At 32.8% G+C, this 19,425-nt stretch overlaps 2 protein-coding genes across 6 annotated transcripts; both read right to left on the bottom strand.

The window, feature by feature from the left end:
* Nucleotides 1-5,240: 5,240 nt before the first annotated feature.
* On the bottom strand, nt 5,241-10,421 carry LOC133297130 (RING-H2 finger protein ATL8-like). Its single transcript, XM_061496202.1, has 3 exons — nt 9,902-10,421; nt 9,563-9,660; nt 5,241-6,099 (listed from the first exon to the last, which is right to left on the bottom strand). Exons 1-3 carry the CDS (start codon nt 10,058-10,060, stop codon nt 5,673-5,675), a joined length of 684 nt encoding a protein of 227 aa, XP_061352186.1. The 5' UTR covers nt 10,061-10,421; the 3' UTR covers nt 5,241-5,672.
* A 2,225-nt stretch (nt 10,422-12,646) lies between these two features.
* Nucleotides 12,647-19,187, bottom strand: LOC133297128 (uncharacterized). Of its 5 annotated transcripts, none has more exons than XM_061496198.1 (7): nt 19,014-19,187; nt 18,801-18,876; nt 17,461-17,523; nt 17,178-17,298; nt 16,666-17,078; nt 14,964-15,279; nt 12,647-13,886 (listed from the first exon to the last, which is right to left on the bottom strand). In XM_061496198.1, exons 2-7 carry the CDS (start codon nt 18,839-18,841, stop codon nt 12,870-12,872), a joined length of 1,971 nt encoding a protein of 656 aa, XP_061352182.1. In that variant the 5' UTR covers nt 18,842-18,876; nt 19,014-19,187; the 3' UTR covers nt 12,647-12,869. The 5 variants fall into 5 exon arrangements, with proteins under 5 accessions (XP_061352182.1, XP_061352181.1, XP_061352180.1 ...); XM_061496197.1 differs by having other exon boundaries at nt 19,048-19,187; XM_061496196.1 differs by having other exon boundaries at nt 18,801-19,187.
* Between the last annotated feature and the right edge of the window lie 238 nt (nt 19,188-19,425).

The following is a 19,425-nucleotide window of genomic DNA, read 5'->3' as shown; positions in this document are numbered from 1 at the left end:
AAACATATCGGGAGGGTTATAATAGGGGATACTGTATAACTGTATTAAGTAATTTATTTTCTCGATGAATTAGGCCTTCTTTTACACCTCTCACTCTTTCTTAAATATAGTTTTCAATATAATGCAAAAGTTAATAGAATACATATGACCTAATCATTTAAAAGCAAAACCTAATAGGCTTTTCCATCAAAAGCTTCTTAATTTAAGGCTTATATTACTTTTATTTTTATTTTTTTTATTTTTTTTGGAGTTACCCAACCCTAATTATCTCTTTGAGACGAGTTGGCTCCCTCCGGTATCCCCACGAGCTTCGACTCTTTGAGCCGGCTATGAGACTAATCCGGAGTGCGGGGGAACAGTGATGGCTAAAGGTTCAGCCCCCTCCCCAAGAATGCATTCAATTATATTACTTTTATTAGACCACACTAATCAAGTATTAGGTATTATGATCACTAAATTAGTGGGCTAAATTAACCATATTTACATGTTATTCAAATGGATAATAACATTATTAATATTTTGGTAATTTTTCCAAACTTTTTAGACGGGAGTTCAAAATTAGAAGAGTTTTATCCGTAAACTAAGTGATTATTCAAAATAGTGGATTTAATGCTATTTTTTGACTTAAAACTTTAAGGTAATGGTTATATTGATTATTTCAGTGAAATAGTTATCAGTTAACATATTTTTAATTAATAGGTTCCATTTTTCTTATATTGTTGGAAAAAAATTATCTCATGCAAAAAAAAAATTATATACTACGGGTAATATATAGTTATAATGGTAAAATTATTTTTTTCTCTCCACCATGTCAACTGACAATGTCTGAGCAAAGAGAAAAATAAATTTTTTAATATTATAACTATGTACTACCCGTAATATATAATTTTTTTTATATGAGATAAATTTTTTTCAGCAACAAAAGAAAATAATTTCCGTTAATTAATATGTGACTTTGTTACTTGTAATTGAATTTCAATATTTTTTCTTAGAGTGTGAGTCTGAATTTTATAAGTGTACTCCCCCTCAAGCACTAATCCTTATCTTTAGGTACTTGATCCAATCAAACTATTAACTTTAATACACATGTTAGGTGGTCAAGGAAATCGATAAAGGGAGAGACCTTCATCAATAGTTTAAGGGACAAACCAAAATGATAAATTTTACGCTATATTTTGACCCAAAACTTTTAATCAAGAGTAAATATATTTTCTTCACTTATATAATCCTCACTTTATTCATTTCTAATTTATATAGGATTTCATAATTCACACTTTAGCTTCTAACACCTTCAAACTAGTGAAAATTGATTAAAAAGTAAACGTGAAAAATAAATAACAATGAACATGAAAAGCTAATAAGGTCACGTAATAGTTGCAATCATCAATTATCTTTTGTCCCACCAGCTGATGGGTGCCACATAGGAGAACTCGTGAGTTTGGGAAGAATGCGTTCTATGTACATAATAATAGTACTCGTGTAGCATATTGCTTTGTGTGTTCATTTCGATGAAGTGAAACTATTGTGGGGTGTGTAAGTTGCAAGACCCATGACTCTTAGGTTTCGTTTTGTGGACATGATAGGATAAGGATAGGATATGATATAATATGAGGTTGATAAAGGTAGGATATGATATGAGACCTATATCATGTTCTGTATTTGATGAACACCTAATTAGCAATCTGATAAAATTATGTAGAAGGAGAAAAAAAAAATATATATATATATAATAAATACAAATATATTGGGTAGCGTGGAGATATATTGAGTAGCGTGGGGATATATTGGGTATCCAATATTGTTATCATATCCTATTGAATCCTAACCCAGCTCCTCCCATAGAATAAGAAATCATGTATTGAATAGGATAAAATGAGACAATAGGATAACCTAATCATATCCTATTGACCCACCAAATAAGAGATAAAAGTAAGATATGATAAATTATCATATCATGTCTTCTTTATCAAATGTTTCAAATAAGCCCTTAAAATTGTCCATTGCGACGCGGAGCTAGCAATAGTTGAAGAAAACATAAAAGTTACCGTCATGTGATGAGTACATAAAAATATAAATATTGTATCATTGTATGACTAATAAATTTAAAAGACGCACACAATGTCTTACAAATTTAATGCATATATATATAATCAATTTCGAATAATTATTGATATAAAAGTAATACAATTCCTGTGGAATTAATTTTTCTTGTTGGTTGAAGTGATGGGCAGAGCAATTGTCACCCATGGTGCCACTTACCATTCAATAAATGAAGATAACCGATAACGATTTTCTTCCTACCATATGTACAGTTGTACACCACTTATTCTCCAAACTTTACCAGCATTTACAAACTCCTCCTATTTATTTGTGTAATAAAGTAATAATTTGCAATTTTGGCATCATCCCCATTCCAACCCAATGTATTTATTAGAGAAATCCTATTAATACATTCTACACTTGTTTTATTTTTAAAAAATTATTAAACATGAGTGGAACGATAATAAGAATGCATTAAACAAATATTCAAAAAAGTGTGTTAATATCATTTTTCATAACTTTCAATGTTTAATAGAATTAGCACATTTATACAAACAACATATTTGTTATTGATCTTAAAAGGGTATTTGTTATCGTTTTCCTTTAAGAAATGATGGGTTGAAAATTGTACATATCTTAGGCTTTTTTTTTTTTTTTATAGTACATTGCCAGGAGGTATCCCCATTCAACCTTCTCCGGGCACCATGCCCTCGGGTAGGGGTGTCAATATGGGTTGACACGACACGAATTTGACACGACACAAATTCATCAACACGAACACGACACGAATTTTCATTCGTGTCAAAATCTTCAACACTGACATGACACGAATTTTTTGCGGGTTGACACGACACGACACGAATAACACGCAAAATAGGGGACAAAATGGTAATTGACAAAAAAAATTAAAAAAATAGATCGAAAATAAATAAAAAATTAAAAAATAATAATAAAAAAATAAAAAATATAATAATTAAAAATAATACGGGTCGACACGAACACGAATTCATAAACACGAACACGACACGAATTTTTTGCGTGTCATTCTTTCCAACACGAACACGACACGAATTTTTTTATGGGTCAACCCGAACACGAATTTTCGTGTCGTGTCGCGGGTCGACCCGCGTGTCAAAACCCATATTGACATCCCTACCCTCGGGGTACGGCCCGTTTGGGCTAACCCCTCATTGTAACAATGGGTGCACTAAGCTTCGCAACCGGAGAAAGGACGAGACTAATCCTCCAACGGAAAATTTTTGGTTTCTGGCCCTCAAAGATTTTCCAAGAAACTGCTTGAGACATGGTTTGATCCCTGCACCAAGCAATCCCTTGGGAGCTCAGCTGCCAATTGAGCTACTCTTGCGGGTTATATCTTAGGCTTTAATCATTAAAAAATTTACTTGATTTTATTTGATTCTAATTGGCGTTATATAATTTTTTAATATTTTATATATTCTTTATAAAGATTGACCTGTAACTTGAGATTTCACCCCAACCAAGATAAAGATCTTATTGCACACTGATCTTTCTTTGACTCCATTGTAAAACTAATGCGTGAAAGAAGAATGAAATCTTAAGAGAGACTAAGAGACGCTCATCTTCTTATATTTAAAAGAAACCTTACATATTAAAAAAAATTGGAGGAAAAGGGAATCGCTAATCCACTTGAATTTTAAATATAAATTCAACATTTATATTTAAAAGCACTTGATATGTATGTGCATACCTAACGTCAAAATAGATCTCATCAATCAAAAGACTCACATATCTAATAAATTAAAGTTACTTTCTATATAAAAAAAAGCTACCAATAAAGCTCAACACAATTAATAGATAGTTTGATCTTTTAAGCATGCTGACCGATTTCTAGTCATGTGTATGGAAAAAAAAACTTTGTTAGGAGAGATTATACCCTACTAAATGGAGGATACTCTTAGGAAACCAAAAAAAATAAAATAAAAAAATCAAAGCTGTTATCTATAAATAGAATCAATTACCAAAATTAAAAGTGTAACTTAGTAAGTCTTCTCGATTATTTTATATATTGTTCACACCTCAAATTACATAGTTCTACACTGTATTGTTTAAAGACATATTTTGGACTTCAAGTCCCAGGATTTTAATCGAAATAATCCTAAGCTGATGATTGCATTCAACTTATCTGAAGTTCTGCAAAACAATCAAAACCTCGCAAAGAGTTCATCACTAGTGAACAGCTAAGCTTAGCGGATGAAAAATTGTCTAAAGAAAGAGACAAACTCTCCAGAGAGTAGTGACAGAACAAATTGTAACTGTAATGACAAAGTTGTGCTACATAGATTATATTTAAGTTAGATATTTTAATAAAAACCCTTAAATATATATTATTCCACAAACCCTTTTAAGATGATAAATGTAAGCAAGGCGTCCTGTTTGTTTCATAGAATTCAATCATGCATTGACATTCAAATTCGAATCATTAAAATATTAGGCATCAAATTAATCACGTTTCTGAAACAAAGTTTCCCAATTAAAATGAATCTTATAAACCAATGTCAAACTTGCAACGATTAAGTAATCTTTCAATGACTAATGTAAGTTCCAAAAATTTTTAATACAAAAACACACACAGTTGTATAGGATTACCCATGGCATTTCACTTTCGCATATGGTTCTCATTTCTTATTCAAATAGCCTCGACTATACAGTCATATAAATTTTTCATGTAAGTTGTAGAGAATAGACAAATGGACCCAAAAAAGTGACGGAAACAATGAATCCTTATGTTCGTCTGTCTTTTTCTCAATCACAACACAGAGATAATTGCCGGAATGGATTATCTTATGTATATACAGATTATCTCATATGTTATTTAATATAACTATGCAATGAAACAATTTTAATCATTTATGAACAAATCAACGAATATATTTTCATCACTCCTTAACCTCACCTTTTTTTTCTCTCGTCTCTCATCACCTTTGATTTGTCTATATGAATAATTAAAATTATCTCATCACCTTTGATTTGTCTATATGAATAATTAAAATTATCTCACGTGGCTGATCATGTTAAATTGCACATAAATCCATTCCCCATATTTACCATATCTTTTCACAAGAAACTAAGGACCATAATAATTGCACATTCCTTCAAAAGTATAATAAATAAAAATAAAGGGAAAAAATCACCGAGGGAACCTTGCTAGAATAACCCAGATGTATTAAAAAAATACAAGAAAATTGTTGGACAAAAAAGCATACAAGATACATTAATAGCAGTACATGAACTGCAATAATACAATGGTCTGTGCAAGGGCAAAGGCACACTGCGGCTCCGGCTATTCTTCAACTAATTCTAATCTTACAACTAATTACAACCAGGAAGAGAGAGAGAGAGAGAGAGAGAGATATAGAAAGAGAGAAATCTAAAATACTAGCATAGCAAGTGTTGAAGATCAAAAAAAGAACAAAGGAGAAGAAAGCGGCCTAATGAGTGGGGAAAATTCTCTGCTATATATACATAAAAAGAAATGAACCATTCTTCAGCATGCTAATGCATTTTACTTCAGATTTGTCACATGAACTTTACTCAATTTGTGATTCGAAAGTATCACATTGAAGCTCCAATCTCCAAGAGAGAAATCAAATCTAGAAATTTGATGGGCTCTCTACATGCTTCTTCCTTTCATCTTTAATGAAATCACCCTGACTTAAACAGGTGATATTGTCCCTAGCGACAGCTCCACCACCCTCAGATGGAAAATGATCCTCTTGTATAGAGTTCACCCCATGGTTTTCAGGGGTTCTTGATGATAACCCATTATCAGCCATCATGTAGTGATAATGATGAGTGTCAAAGGATTCCATGCCATAATGAGGTTGTAAAGCGGAACTGAACAAGGGTTGCATCGATCGCTTTCTCTCAGGAAATTCGCGCAATGATATTCGACAAACGGGACAAGTGGAATTCTGTTGCAGCCATAAGTCTATGCAGGTAACATGGAATGAGTGTCCACAATAGGGGAGGATACGCAGTATATCTTCACCTTGGTACTCTGAGAGGCAGACTGTACATCTGCAAATACAAGAAAATTGAATGTTCATAATCAGGAAATAATTATCGGAATGAGAAGTGTGCATCAATGGTTATTTGATAAAACTCCAATACCTAAGGCACTCCCCACAATTAAGTTCCTGACATCATAACCTACATAAAAACCACAGTTCATATATATTGTATCCTTTAAGAATTACAGGAAACAAGGAGGCTCAGCTGTTTCCCAAGCTAAATTCCAAATTTCCAATAAGATGAACAGAGTTGGAATAATCCTTCTTTTATTAATTTTAGGCGCGAGGCAGACAAAAATTGCACTAACTCCCTTGAGGATTGCCTAAGTTATATCTAGATCCTTCTTGTCATAATGTATGGAAGGTTGTAATGAAGGAGAGGTATGTGTGTTTAGAAAACGTTTGAAGAGATTTTATTCGATAAAATTCGTTAAAGCAGAGTTAAGTGTAATTTGCTCTAGTTAAAAAGACAAAACAACCCATATACAGAGACACGCACAGAGAACAAAGAAATTACACTCTCAGTCCAACAAATCAACAAAACAGGATGACAATAGCACAACCTAATCAAAACACTAACAAGAATTAGTTTTAAGCCAACTAGCGCAACCATATCAGGTCTGCACAAGGAAGAAATGCAAAAGACATGCTTTCACTTAAAAGCAGAATATCAAAAGATTGAGGTTATAAGCATCTAGGAAATGATACACCTGGAATTGGGGAACTTGCCATCATTTAGAATTAAGTTGCCCCCATCATTCATTTTTATTGGTCAAGTGACTTAAATTCTTTCTCAGGAAGCATTCTGAAATCTGAAACATCACAGTGATAGCTTTGTTTCATGCAGTAAAATTTCTCAATTTAAATACAATTTTCAGAAGCCTTCAGCAATAAACAGAAGAAAAAGTTTGTCATAACTTGGAAAATAGAACAGATCACTTTTAGTATGTTTGGTGTCAAGTCAGAACATGGATAAGTATCCAAATAAAAGAGTAAAGTGGTTTTGAAATGGAGCAAATTGGCACATGATTAAATAATACAAAATATCCAGAATATTTCAAACCACCAAATACCAAATAGAGATTTGAAATACAAAAATCTTTGGCATTTTTAAAAGATTAAGGATGACAAGTGAATTGTGTTTCATTGAAAATACTACAAGATAACCATAAATTAATATTCACGATAACTGTAATCAGTTAATCACAATAACAAATATACAGAAATTAAAACCTTAAAGTTGTGAAGCCTCTTAGATTGCAGAATGACATGCAACTGGAGAAATACTTCACAAAAGTTAGCCAACAACAGAACAAATTTGTAACCCTATAGACTCAGCATAACTGTGAAAGCAACACTATTATACAGGTTAACTGACTAAATCAAAACTTATGCTTCAGCAGACAGGCGCTGATTTAACTAAATCTGAGATAAGGGTGTATATCAATCTCTTTTTTTTTTTTTTGGACAGTGTCTATCAAACTTCTCAAAGTAGTAAATGGAAGAACCAAATTTGGGAATATTTACCAGATGACGGTGTTTGGCCTGGACACTAATGTTTCTTTTTCACCTTTCAGGAGAAGGATAAGAATATTCCCAGTTTTTCTGAGACGAAAAAGCACATTTATAAAAAGAAAGTAGGAATTTGCTTAAAGTATATCTGTTTTGACTCATTTAAAAGAGAACACTGGATCTGGGACTTCAGAGAGCAGTACAGTGGAAAAAAAGGCACTGGATTACAGAATTTTCACCAGATGATAGTGTTCATACCCAAAATTAGTGTTTCTTCAATACTTCTCAGTTCTGTGAAACATAGGACTTTTCCAAATCTTGACAAGCTTTTCTAGAATTTTTTTTATAGTAGTTAGAATCGTACGATTCGATATGATTTAGCAAGCCAACAATTGACAGTGGAATACAGAATATTCACCAGATGATAGTGTTCACACCCAAAAACTAGTGTTTCTTCCATACTTCTCTGATCTGTGAAACAAAGGACTTTTCCAAATCTTGACAAGCTTCACTAGAAATTTTTTTATAGTTGTTTGAATCACATGATTCGATATGATTTAGCAAGCCAACAATTTGTATCATGTTATGAATAGGAGATTGCTGTAAATCGTGTAATACATGCATGAATCGATGCAATTTTGTATAATCAATATGAACTGTGTGATTCAACAATTCATTAATTTATTTTTTTCTTTTTTGCTTTTCTTTCATCAATTCTCATAAAAGAAATTGAAAAGTCAAATAAGCTTAAATTGTTAAATGAAAAAGAACAAAAGGAGAACTATTGAACAAACATTAATTGATTATTCCATTGCCCTATTTTCATTCTTATAAAATGGGGGTTTCACCCAGTTACTCACTCATTCTATGCGTCCTATTTGGTTATTTCATTGCTTTGTTTTCACTCTATTGAAATAGAGGCTTCAAACAATCACTTGCTCACTTTATATGCACCTTATCAATTTTCACTCTTCTGAAACATTGGCCTCGTGCAGTTATTTTTTGTGACTCAGTTTTGACTCATGATTTTCTAGCGAGACTTATGGTTAAATTGTTTTATCAATTCCTAGTTTAAAATTATTACATTGAACATTATACATCATTTGTATGATATATTCCAAAGCTATTTTTCAAGGGGGCGAACCGGAGCAGTGATAAAGTTATTTTTTCATGACTGAAAGGTCATGAGTTTGAATCTAGGAAACAGCCTCTTTGCAATTATGCAAGGATAAGGCTACTACAAGGATTGCCTTCACCCACACTTGCTAGTCGGGTTTAACGGGAAGTTATTTTTTTTAATTATTCCAAAGCTATTTTTCGATGCTATTCACAATTCATGGTTCAAAAATTAGCATGGGCATTCACAATTTGCGATTTGATAAACTTTTACCAATAGTAAATACAAATACTTCTGTTCTGTAATATGGCTACAAAGAGGCCTCCAAACAGGTAAAAGAATATTATGTAAAATCCACATCCATAATGGACTTCTCCCTATCATACTTCAACTTTATACTGAAGCAGGAAATAGACATAAGTCAAATATAACTCATAAGGCTTTCTCTGGTGAGATACACACAATTTCAAATTAAAGAACATGGGAACAGATATGCCATCGGAAGCCACAAAAAAAATGGACATAAACCCTATAAGTTGCACAATTTTCTTTAGCTTAAATGCCTTTCAATATTCGCGTTCTCCCACAATGTTCGGGGTTAGCATCTTCATTACAAATTCCAGTTAGTGCACATTTTTTAACTTTTAAATACTGAATTAGGCAGAGACTACATTATAATCTTTTGCCAAGAAATATTATAGTAATTAACAAGAGAAATTGTACTACTTACTCCCCACTTTTCCAGCTCACAGTCACCGATCATGTGAAAATGAACTTAATTAACATCAAAGACAGGTTGGATTAAAAAATAAATAAATCAGAAAAGGAGATATGAACATACTGAGAATTTTCTGCCGCAGCAAAAAACTTGTCACTGTACTTCTTTGTAGGAAATTTGGCTATAGCTATGCGTTCAAGACCATGGCAACCCCGCTCCATCTGAACACAGGAAAATGTCCAATTGATAAATACAATGCAAATAAAATTACATATTCAATGGAAGAACAACACAAAATTGCACTACATGGAGCATAAAGAACTAAAAGCTGCAGCAATTAACATAGCAACCCAACAACCCAATTCTAAACCATAAGAAAAAAAAAAAAAAAAAAAACACACCCAAATAATCAAATTTTTGAAATTAACTAGAAAACTCAATAAACAAATAAAAAATGTTCACCATGCCGAGATTGGATCTGGAAGCAATAAGAAAGGATCTCCTTGAAGCATTCAAGTGAATTCGAGCACAGATAAGCCTGGTGCAGACGAAAACAATGAACATGGTGCTCACCGCAAACCCAATCACAGTCATCACCAAGTTAACCCCAGAAGAAATCATTTTGCAGAAAAAAAAAATCCAAAATTTTCCAATTAGATAAATGCAGACCCAAATTCAGATTCCAGATGAAAAATCAAGGAACCCCCAATTTAACACTAACAGACACCCTCCATTGGTTTCAGAAATGGGTCAGAGAACAGAGCTAACTGTGTTTGACATGGTTGCACCAAAGAACCATGCTTTTTATTTATTTATTTATTTATTGAAGGGGAAGATATAGAGTAAATCAGAGAAAGTTGGTGGAATAAAGTGAGAATTGTGACTGTTTTATTGTCAGTGACAGAGAGAATGGAAACCCTAGAAGGCATGGTGGTTGTTAATAAATTGTGATGGCAACGGTGAAAGTGAATGATAACAAAACACACTACTATCACATTATCCTTTTAATTTAACTTATTATGAACTAAAACTTTATATCAGTTATATTAAATAAGGTTCCTCGATTGTCGTTTCACTTGATAAGAAAAGTTGCAGCAAATTTTTAATACTAGGATACGTGGTCGTATCCTGACTTAAAAAAAAAAAAAATCAGAATCCGCACGCGTATTCTAAGAAAAATAAGTGTTCCTGCACTTTTTTCCATCTGCAGTGATATGAGACCTACATATCCCATTAAATAATTTAAGGGGGGAAATGTGTGTAATTTTACAGAAAATAATCTTAGATTTTTTAAAAAAAGATAGATACAAAAGAAGTGTGTATTACACTCAAAAAAGTAAAGCAAAAAAACAAAATAAAGGTGAATCACATTTTTTTGTACTTCTAAAAGATGTAAGTTATATCATCAATTCTATTTATATTTAACGGATTTACCAATGAACCGTTTAATAAAAATAAATCAATGATTAAGATTTAATTTAAATTTTTTAATCTTATACCGATATAAGAATATATCCCTTATATATGAATCAAAATCTTTTTACACGATGTAGTTACATTCACCATTTTAGTCATTATCCTGTTTATATTTAACAGTTCTAATTTATCATATATACAAACTGTTAGATATAAATAAATCAATGATCCAAAATTTAGTTTAAAACTTTTTTTTCTTATGATGTCAAACACCATTGATTCCCGATCCATGCTTTGAAAAAAAAATTGGTTTTAGAGCCTTTGATGATTTAGAGGAAATTAGCATTTTGATAGCAGATTTTCTGTGCATGACATAACCTTTCAGTTCATTGGTTAGGCTATATATATATATATATATATATATATATATATATATATATATATATATATGCATTTTATTAATATTATGTTAAAATTTAAAAGTGAATCAATAAATATAAGAAAATAAATAAATAAAACAACGTAGTTTAATACTGACTTGACCATCCAGTGACATAATAAACAATAAATCATATATATATATATATATATATATATATATATATATATATATATATATAGAAAAGATCTGTTTACAAACTTTTTTTTACAAATTACATTAAGTATGACCGGTCATAGTTAGTGTAGTTTGTAAGCAAAAAGCTTGTAAATATAATACAAAAAAAAACTTGTAAATATAACATTCCCCACACACACACACATATATATATATATTGAAAAATACAAAAAAATTAGGCTATGTATATGTAAAAGGTTTATCAAGCATCATGTTGCATAACCAGAAACCAAATTCCTACTGATCCTTCGATCTGTGTGTAGCTGTTTTTTTTTTTAAACATGAGAACCCACATTTTAGTCTGTGTCTATAACATTACCTAAGGAGTTTCCCGTAACATAATGTTTGTATTTCCCATATTTAAATTAGGGAATTTGTTGAAGAATCAAAATACCATTATTAAACTACGCCTTGCTGACTAGGTACTCAAACTTGCGTGGTGACTCTTACTACAGTGAAATTTTGTGATTTCAGAAGTCCAAAGACAAGGGCCTCTTTGAATTCTGTTTCAAAAAATAATTTTTTAATTTTTAGAAACAAAATAAAAAACTTATTTGATAAAGTTTGTTATGAAAAAAAAATTAAAATCATAAGCTTTTTATTTTTAAAATCAAATTTAGAGAGCATATCTAATTTATTTTTGTTTTGTGTTTTAATTTTTACTTTTAAAACAAAAAATAACAAAAAAACATCTATTCTATTAACTATTCTACAAAATTATTTTAAGAAGAAAAAAATAGAATAGAATTAAACAGACCCCAAGTTTTATAAAAAATGGACTAGTTGTAAAGGTGTAAATGAGCCAACTCACTTAATTGGGATTTACAACTCAACTTATGTTAAGTGAAGCTCAATTTATTATATATAATCAAATAGAACAAATTCAGACCTAAAAAAATAAACTTATTTAGAAAACAAGGAATATGCTGTCCTTTACATACCAAATCTAAAAACCAACGGATCAACTTATATTATATATTTTTTTAAATAAAACAAATAAATTATTATTTTAATAATTTTAAATAATAAATTAATATTGTTTTAATTATTATTTTTTAATTATTGAATTAAGCTTAGACAAGCGAGCAACTTGCTTTCAGAAGTGGTCACTTTCATTGAATAGCTTTAACCATTTTTATTCTCTTTAAAATTTGCACACCAGATTAATACACCGAAACAAGTTTCACATTATCAATGTTGAGAAAAATCTAGGAAATGAATGACCAAGGCAGAACAGACAGGATGAATAGCAGAATTTATAGTCATAAATTATTCTCTTCACAACCGCAGCACAACGAGAGAGAATACAGAGAATCACCTTCAAGGTACATGACAATAAAACCATCACTTTAACAATGAAGCTGCTAGAAACCTAGTAGAATTATATATGTACATGTTTCACCTCACATGATCACCATGAAATGAGAAACGATATGCAAGAGGAACACCAACTGTGCTACTTGAATAGGGTCTTGAAAGTTCATCGCCAAATGACATTTGTGATGTTGGATTTTGATAGGATGGATAGATGGGAAACGCGGGATACATGTATTTCCCAGAAGAGGGTTGGCCTCCATTCGAGAAAGGATCAAAAGGGGGATTTTGAGAATCAAATCTTGACCCATTTTCCAAGTATCGAGTGGCAAGAGAATGATCATCTGCACACAAGCTCAACTTTGTGCCAGAGTAAGTACTGGTTAAAAATTGAGCATCAGAAGTTCTAGCTGTGCCTCTATCAAGATATAAGTTTGAATTATCAACATTGAATCTTGCAGTTGCTTCATCAGAAAAATCTGTAGGCAGTCTGAAGAGACCAGAACATCCAACAGGAATGTCAAATCTATCCTCACTTTTACTAACAGAAGCTGATTGTTCAATGGCTTTACCAGTATACCCACCCTCTACTAGTGGCAACCTATTGAGCTCCTGTTGTAGGGACATCTTTGCTTGCTTAAGTGATTCAAGTACACCATTGAACTCAAGAGATTGTTCATGAGAAACTACGGCATGGAGGTCCTTTTTGTTTCTTGAAGCATCATTTTGATGCAGACCACCATAAACATCACTTGGAAAGGAATTAGTAGGCTTGGAATCAGGGTAGCCATGCCTACGTGGATCTTGATGGTTCATATCAGTAGACTGACAATGGCAGTTTACTGAGCTTTCATTTTGGTTTTCCTTCGGTGGGGAATGTGAATTTTCTTGACCAAGCATATCAGAAGTGCTAAAAGTTGTGCTCTTCTGATTGTTGTAACCTCTCCTATCATCATATGATTTTGGCACGTTATCTCTGGCCTCAGCTTTGAATATCTCTTGAGCATTTGAGGTCACCACTTTAGCAGAGCATGGAATCTGAACCTTGCTTTCATCTTTATCCTCAGTCATATCTGAGTGATTCCCCGGATCACACGAATCCTGGATGATTTATGACCCAAAACTTAAGTCTGAGATTTCAGATGATTTTAAATGGAGCATAAAGCAGTAGAGTATATTGAATCATAAAATCATTTGATGTACAAAGCTAATAGAAAAATAACACAAACTAAATTTGTATGGTTAGTGAATAGCTGAACCATCAGGAGAATGTAAATTATTATTTGTTCATCTCAATGAAAACATAGATTAAAAAACTGATAGTATGTAACAAACACTCCACCTCATGCATTTTGGCTCAAACTGAACTTCATGCAAGTGTTTCAATCAATTCATTCTCTTCTTCCCTTCTGAAAAAGAAAGGGTCTCACAAATTCATGCAAGTGAACTAACTTTAATCTTTGGATCGAAAAACAATTTCCTAATTTGCTACTCAATCAATTAAGTTTCTTCACTTACACTAAATGACGGCACAGCTATATAGGTTGTTGGTAATGTAAAGACATAAAACAAATCTTGAGATGAGTATGTCCTAGACATGGTATTAAAGACTTTATCACCAAGCAGTGAAGAGTTTGATACCTCCTATCTCTGTTCTTTGAAATAAAGTTAAATTTTAGCACAAGATAGAGTAAGCCTCTGGATGGATAACATTTCAAGCTCAAAGGGAGATTGCTAGCTTTTAGGAGAGTTGGTCCTTGACAGGTAATATGTTCAACTGGCAAAGTAAATCAACATCAACATCAACATCAACAACACCTTTATCCCAAATTAATTGGGGTCGGTGGTAGATGAACCCACATGAAAGATACAAAACGGTTGAAAAAAAGTTAAAAAAAAAATAAAAAATAAAAAAATAAAAAAATGAAGAAGTCCAATGCACCTCTTGTATTGTGTTCAAGTTGTCATTCGTTTGTAATATCTAAGATCCTAAGAGAACTCTTACCAGCTGTGTATAATGAAGAAGCAATTTAAACAATGTCCTGAAAATTAAAGTTGAACTACACGTAGCCTAAAATCACATTTCAGCCTTCCTACCACTGCCATACATGCAACAACCAAACCAAATATCAATAAGTTTTATGAAAAAGCACTAAGATAAGTCTAGGTGAAGCATACTGGTGTTGTGCTGTTATTCTCTCTATATTTCTCTTCCCATTCTCTTTGATCCTTCTCCATTGCTTCATACTGGTCAATGAGTTGGGCTTGGTGTTCAAGTGCCTTTTCGATGTCCTTCTCTCTTCCGTGTTCATCTACATGATGATTTTTGTTCACTAGTTTCGCCTCTGATTCATCTTCTTCCTGAATGTTAGATTCTATTCTTGGAATGTTAGACCCACCATCTGAGCCATTTAGAAATCCTTCAGAAAAGGATGCAAATTCAGTTTCTTTGCAGTTAATCTTGACAGACTTATCTCTGGACTCCTCTACTGATCTGGGAAAACACAAAAACTAGTTATTACTTAACAAGCAATCAGGAAGATAAGAGTTCAAAGAGAAAGACAAATGTAAATTACATCCAGGGGTGTGCATATCTTGAAGTTGACCCAGACAGGGCCAGACTGTAAAAAGTGATATGCAGAAACACTCCATTGTAAAGCAGAAAAACTTGATTCTTATTAGTATTTGTCCAGCTTCTTACTTTTCATTAAACATCATTGATTTTTTTAGAAAGACTTACTTCCTAAAAAGGTGTAAAATGAAAATGAGGCATCAAGAAATTTATCAAAAGAAATGACAAACTGATATCTAAATGTATGTGCTCAAACAACATGGAGTTTACCACGTGTTCAAGAAGTTCATGCACAGTTTTTTTAAATCATAATTTATTGCAAAACAACAAAAGTGGTATAACCTTAGTACTCCAGAGGCCCTTAACCTAACAGCATTTAAAACTGAAATCATCTAAACATTCCAGCAGTGAAAAATATAGATTAATAGTTATGGATAGAATGATACAAATATGAACAGAGGTCCTCCTCCATCCTGCAAGAGACTCTGCTAGTAAATATAATTCGGATGAAATTAGTAACCATGTTCCCTACCTATTGAGAACAAGTTAAACCAAACTGAGATATGCAGTAAACTCAAGCATATATTCAAGTAGAGTTTGTACATGTTATCATTCTGCTTTACTAGGCTTCACTAATGGTTCAGATTAAAAAAGAATTGACTCAACAAACAGAATTAGTAATTGGGTTGAATCTAGGATGAAGGCTATGATGAGCCTGAAAGTGATGAGTGGATTAGTTAATCAGTTATGGAATTCTTCTAGAATATTCCTAGAGGATAGGATAAAAGGAGGGGGAGTGGGTGGAGTGAGGTAGGCATGAATTAAGTGAATATTTGGGGGAATTGGGGATCTCTTGGAACCTAGGTCTAGGTGTGTTGGTTCTAAGGGTGAGCTAGGGGTCTTTTGGTATATTTTTCTGCAATTAGTGTTTGTAAAGAGCTTGTCTCCATTATTTTACTTTAATATAATTTTCTGGTTCCATCAGACTAAATTGTCCTTTAACTCGCTCACTTTTTTAAATGGATATAAAAGGGTCAATCCATAACCACACATAAATTTCATTTTTCCATTATTTAGTTTATCCATTTTCATATATTAGCCTCTATACTAGACTTCAAATACACATGATCTCCTTCATTACACCAAAGAGTTGGAACCAAGTCCAACACCAGAAAAGAGAGGATTTGGTGTTAGCTATCTTGCACAGCGAGAAGAACAATAAGAAGAACAACATTGTTATTAGTGGAGCCTAGTAACTCAAATGGCAAAAAAGAGAGAGAGAGAGAGAGAGGAAGGTTATAGACTTACCTGGTTTGTCTATGTCTTATCTTGCGACATGACTTTCCTAGGCGATGCTTTGGGGAAGAACTGATAGAAGAAAAACTGCTCCGCCTTCTCAAATTAGTAGTTTTGTACTTCTCAAGAGAATGAGGAGAATCATTACGTCCTTTCCAACACAAACTTCTACTTGATACTGGCGAAGAATCCACGTGAGAACCGGACAGTTCATCTGACCCATGTCGTCTCCTCTCGCCCTCTTTTGCAGACTCATTACTCACACCAGATTCGCAATGAATTTCAAGGTCTGAGCCTGAATCAAATTCTTCAGATACATCACTTATCCCTTGATTCTCCAAAATGGCAAGAACATCTGCAGTGGCCTTCTCAGCCATCTTCCTCTGAAGAGTCACCATCCTAAGCTGTTCCTCCAATTCCATAACCTGATTCACATATTTGAGAAAAAAAAATTGAGTTATAAAGAGGATATTAAGAAATATCAAACAAGTTTGACTCCATTAACTAGCAAAAATTTAACATGCCTTTTTAGCCAGTTCATCAGCTCTCTGTCTAGCACTTCTTGAGATGGACCTTTCAGAAAGTAACCTTGCCCGCAGAAATTCTATAGTCATTGCAGTGGAATCCTCCATGCAGGAAGTATTCCTAAGTGACACACACATCTAATTAATATGGCTCAAAAAAAGATCAGGAGCAAGAAGAAAAATGAAATTAATATTATATTAATGCGAACTTAAGTAATGCAAAAATCTTGAACAACTATCACTCGATTTATTTTAACAAATTTTGGATGGAGGGAGGACCTACTTGGCAACATCATTATCTTCTTCCTTTCTTCCCACTGCCTTACCTTGCCCCGACTTCCCCTCCCTCCAGCCAAAGAAAAATAACAATAAGAAACTCCAATAACAAAATGAAAATAGAGGAATTCATACATACAAAAAACCAACATACCCGCTCCCCCTGGCCCCCTCCCAAAAAAAATATTCACATTTTTAGTATCTCTTCCTTAAGAATACACAAAAATATCCTAAAATTCAAACTGATTTGATATATTTATACATGGACTCATTCATAGCTTTTCTTCATGAGTTAAGGAAACCATCATACATCTGTGTGTTTTTTTAAAAAAATTTAAAAACTCTTGTCTATCAGAAATAGAAAAAAAAAATCATGTACTATGTTATGTTGTGCATTGAGCAAATATGAAAGCTCAATGAGGTACTTAAGCCATACGACTCTCCCACTCAATAGGTTAGTCTATTGGGATGAGCTCTCCTCATGGGCTGGTGATGCAGAGTATGCAGTGTTATGCCCCACAATGAATAAATTGGAAAGCTCCACGTGGTACTTAAGTTGCTCTCCAACCTAATGGGCTAGATATTTGAGACGGGGTCTCCTCATGGACTCGATTTGTAACATAATAATCCTAAAATATGGAACCACATGTGTCCAGAAAATTGGAATCAAAACCTAAATTACGAGGATAGGTGTGAAGCAGTCAGTCCTAGAGTTCCAGTACTACCTTTAGGTATTGGTCCCACGGAAGGGGTCATTCTCACCCATCTATCACTAACATAATCAACTAGTGGACGAGCCAACAAAAGTGGAACTTCCACTAGGTCCTAGTTCACAGAATTAGAGGATTATTATTTTCAAGCACAGACCTGATATGTCTATCTGGAGACATCTGGTAGTTAGATTCACAAAACTCCAATAGATTTTTAACTCTATGTTCACAAATCATAAAAGTATGTCCGAAGAACCAAGCCAAAAAGTATTACCTACCGGGTTTAATTGATTCCCAGCACAAATAAAAACCATCATGATAAAACAATCAATCACACAACAAAGGCACCAAAATACAAGAAATGATAAACATAAAATCAACATTAAAGAGGGAAACCGGAATACAGTAATGTTAAATTATTAAAATCCACCACCAGAAGCAAACTAGAAGTAAGCAAGCTAGATAACACTGTTACAAAACTACAATGACATCAAATATCATTTACAACCCAAAAATCAGAAAATTAAAAAAAAAATAAAAAAAAAAGTTTAACAACAAAATCAACGGTGAAGCCAGCATAATAAAGATGGGAAACACATCAAAACCAGAAATTTATTAAAGCGTAAATTCAAAATACCTCTGATCTTGTGGATCGATCTCAGAGTTTTGCATGATCATGAATAAACTTCCAACTCCAGCTTCTTAAATTTCAGCTGCATCGGAAAAATCCCAAAAAAAATTCGATGATACTAAGATCAACATCATGAAATTAAGAGAAATGGAAGAGGACCCAGTTGTGAAAAACAGAAAAAGAAATAAAATTTTAAAAGATAAAAAAAAAAAGGTGTACGTGAATTAAAAAGGAAAGGTGGGAGGAAGTGAACCCTAGTTTTTGTGGTTTGATGATGAGTGTTGCAGAGAGTGGAGAGGTTAAGAGAACGTTGATGGGTCCACTGGGAACGAACAAAGGAAGCTTCTTTCAGTATCCATTGCCCCAACCGACCTACCTTCTAAGACAAAAAGCCATCTTTTTACTGAAAAAAATAACATAAATAGATCATAGTATATCTATATGTAACATTGTAACAAGATAATCAAACATTAAAAATAAGGAATTTCATTATTTTTCTTTTACCTTCTGAGCTGACACTCATTTATTGTTCATTAAATATTATTTATAATGCCATTGGACTTCACACTTCCCTGACTCTTCTCCTCAGTTGTATCACAAACTAAGTCTAGAAAATTGTACTTTACTTTAC

This window comes from Gastrolobium bilobum, unplaced genomic scaffold (assembly GCF_033153095.1).
Source record: "Gastrolobium bilobum isolate Gb01-03AN ecotype WA unplaced genomic scaffold, APGP_CSIRO_Gbil_v1 utg7479, whole genome shotgun sequence".
NCBI classification, from domain to species: domain Eukaryota; kingdom Viridiplantae; phylum Streptophyta; class Magnoliopsida; order Fabales; family Fabaceae; genus Gastrolobium; species Gastrolobium bilobum.
The sequence above is the reverse complement of the archived record's forward strand: the minus strand, read 5'-3'. Positions and strand labels throughout refer to the sequence as shown.

Bases quoted from the DNA above. Each gene is read 5' to 3' on its own strand.
- LOC133297128 (XM_061496196.1), bottom strand. From the start codon at position 18,841: ATGATCATGCAAAACTCTGAGATCGATCCACAAGATCAGAG. The intron at 15,280-16,665 runs GTAAGTCTATAA...GTGTTTTCCCAG, and splicing joins ATAAGACATAGACAAACCAG to ATCAGTAGAGGAGTCCAGAG. The intron at 13,887-14,963 runs GTATGCTTCACC...TAAATCATCCAG, and splicing joins AGAATAACAGCACAACACCA to GATTCGTGTGATCCGGGGAA.
- LOC133297130 (XM_061496202.1), bottom strand. From the start codon at position 10,060: ATGATTTCTTCTGGGGTTAACTTGGTGATGACTGTGATTGGGTTTGCG. The intron at 9,661-9,901 runs GTGAACATTTTT...TCCTGTGTTCAG, and splicing joins CCAGATCCAATCTCGGCATG to ATGGAGCGGGGTTGCCATGG. The intron at 6,100-9,562 runs GTATGTTCATAT...TTGTATTTGCAG, and splicing joins GCTGCGGCAGAAAATTCTCA to ATGTACAGTCTGCCTCTCAG.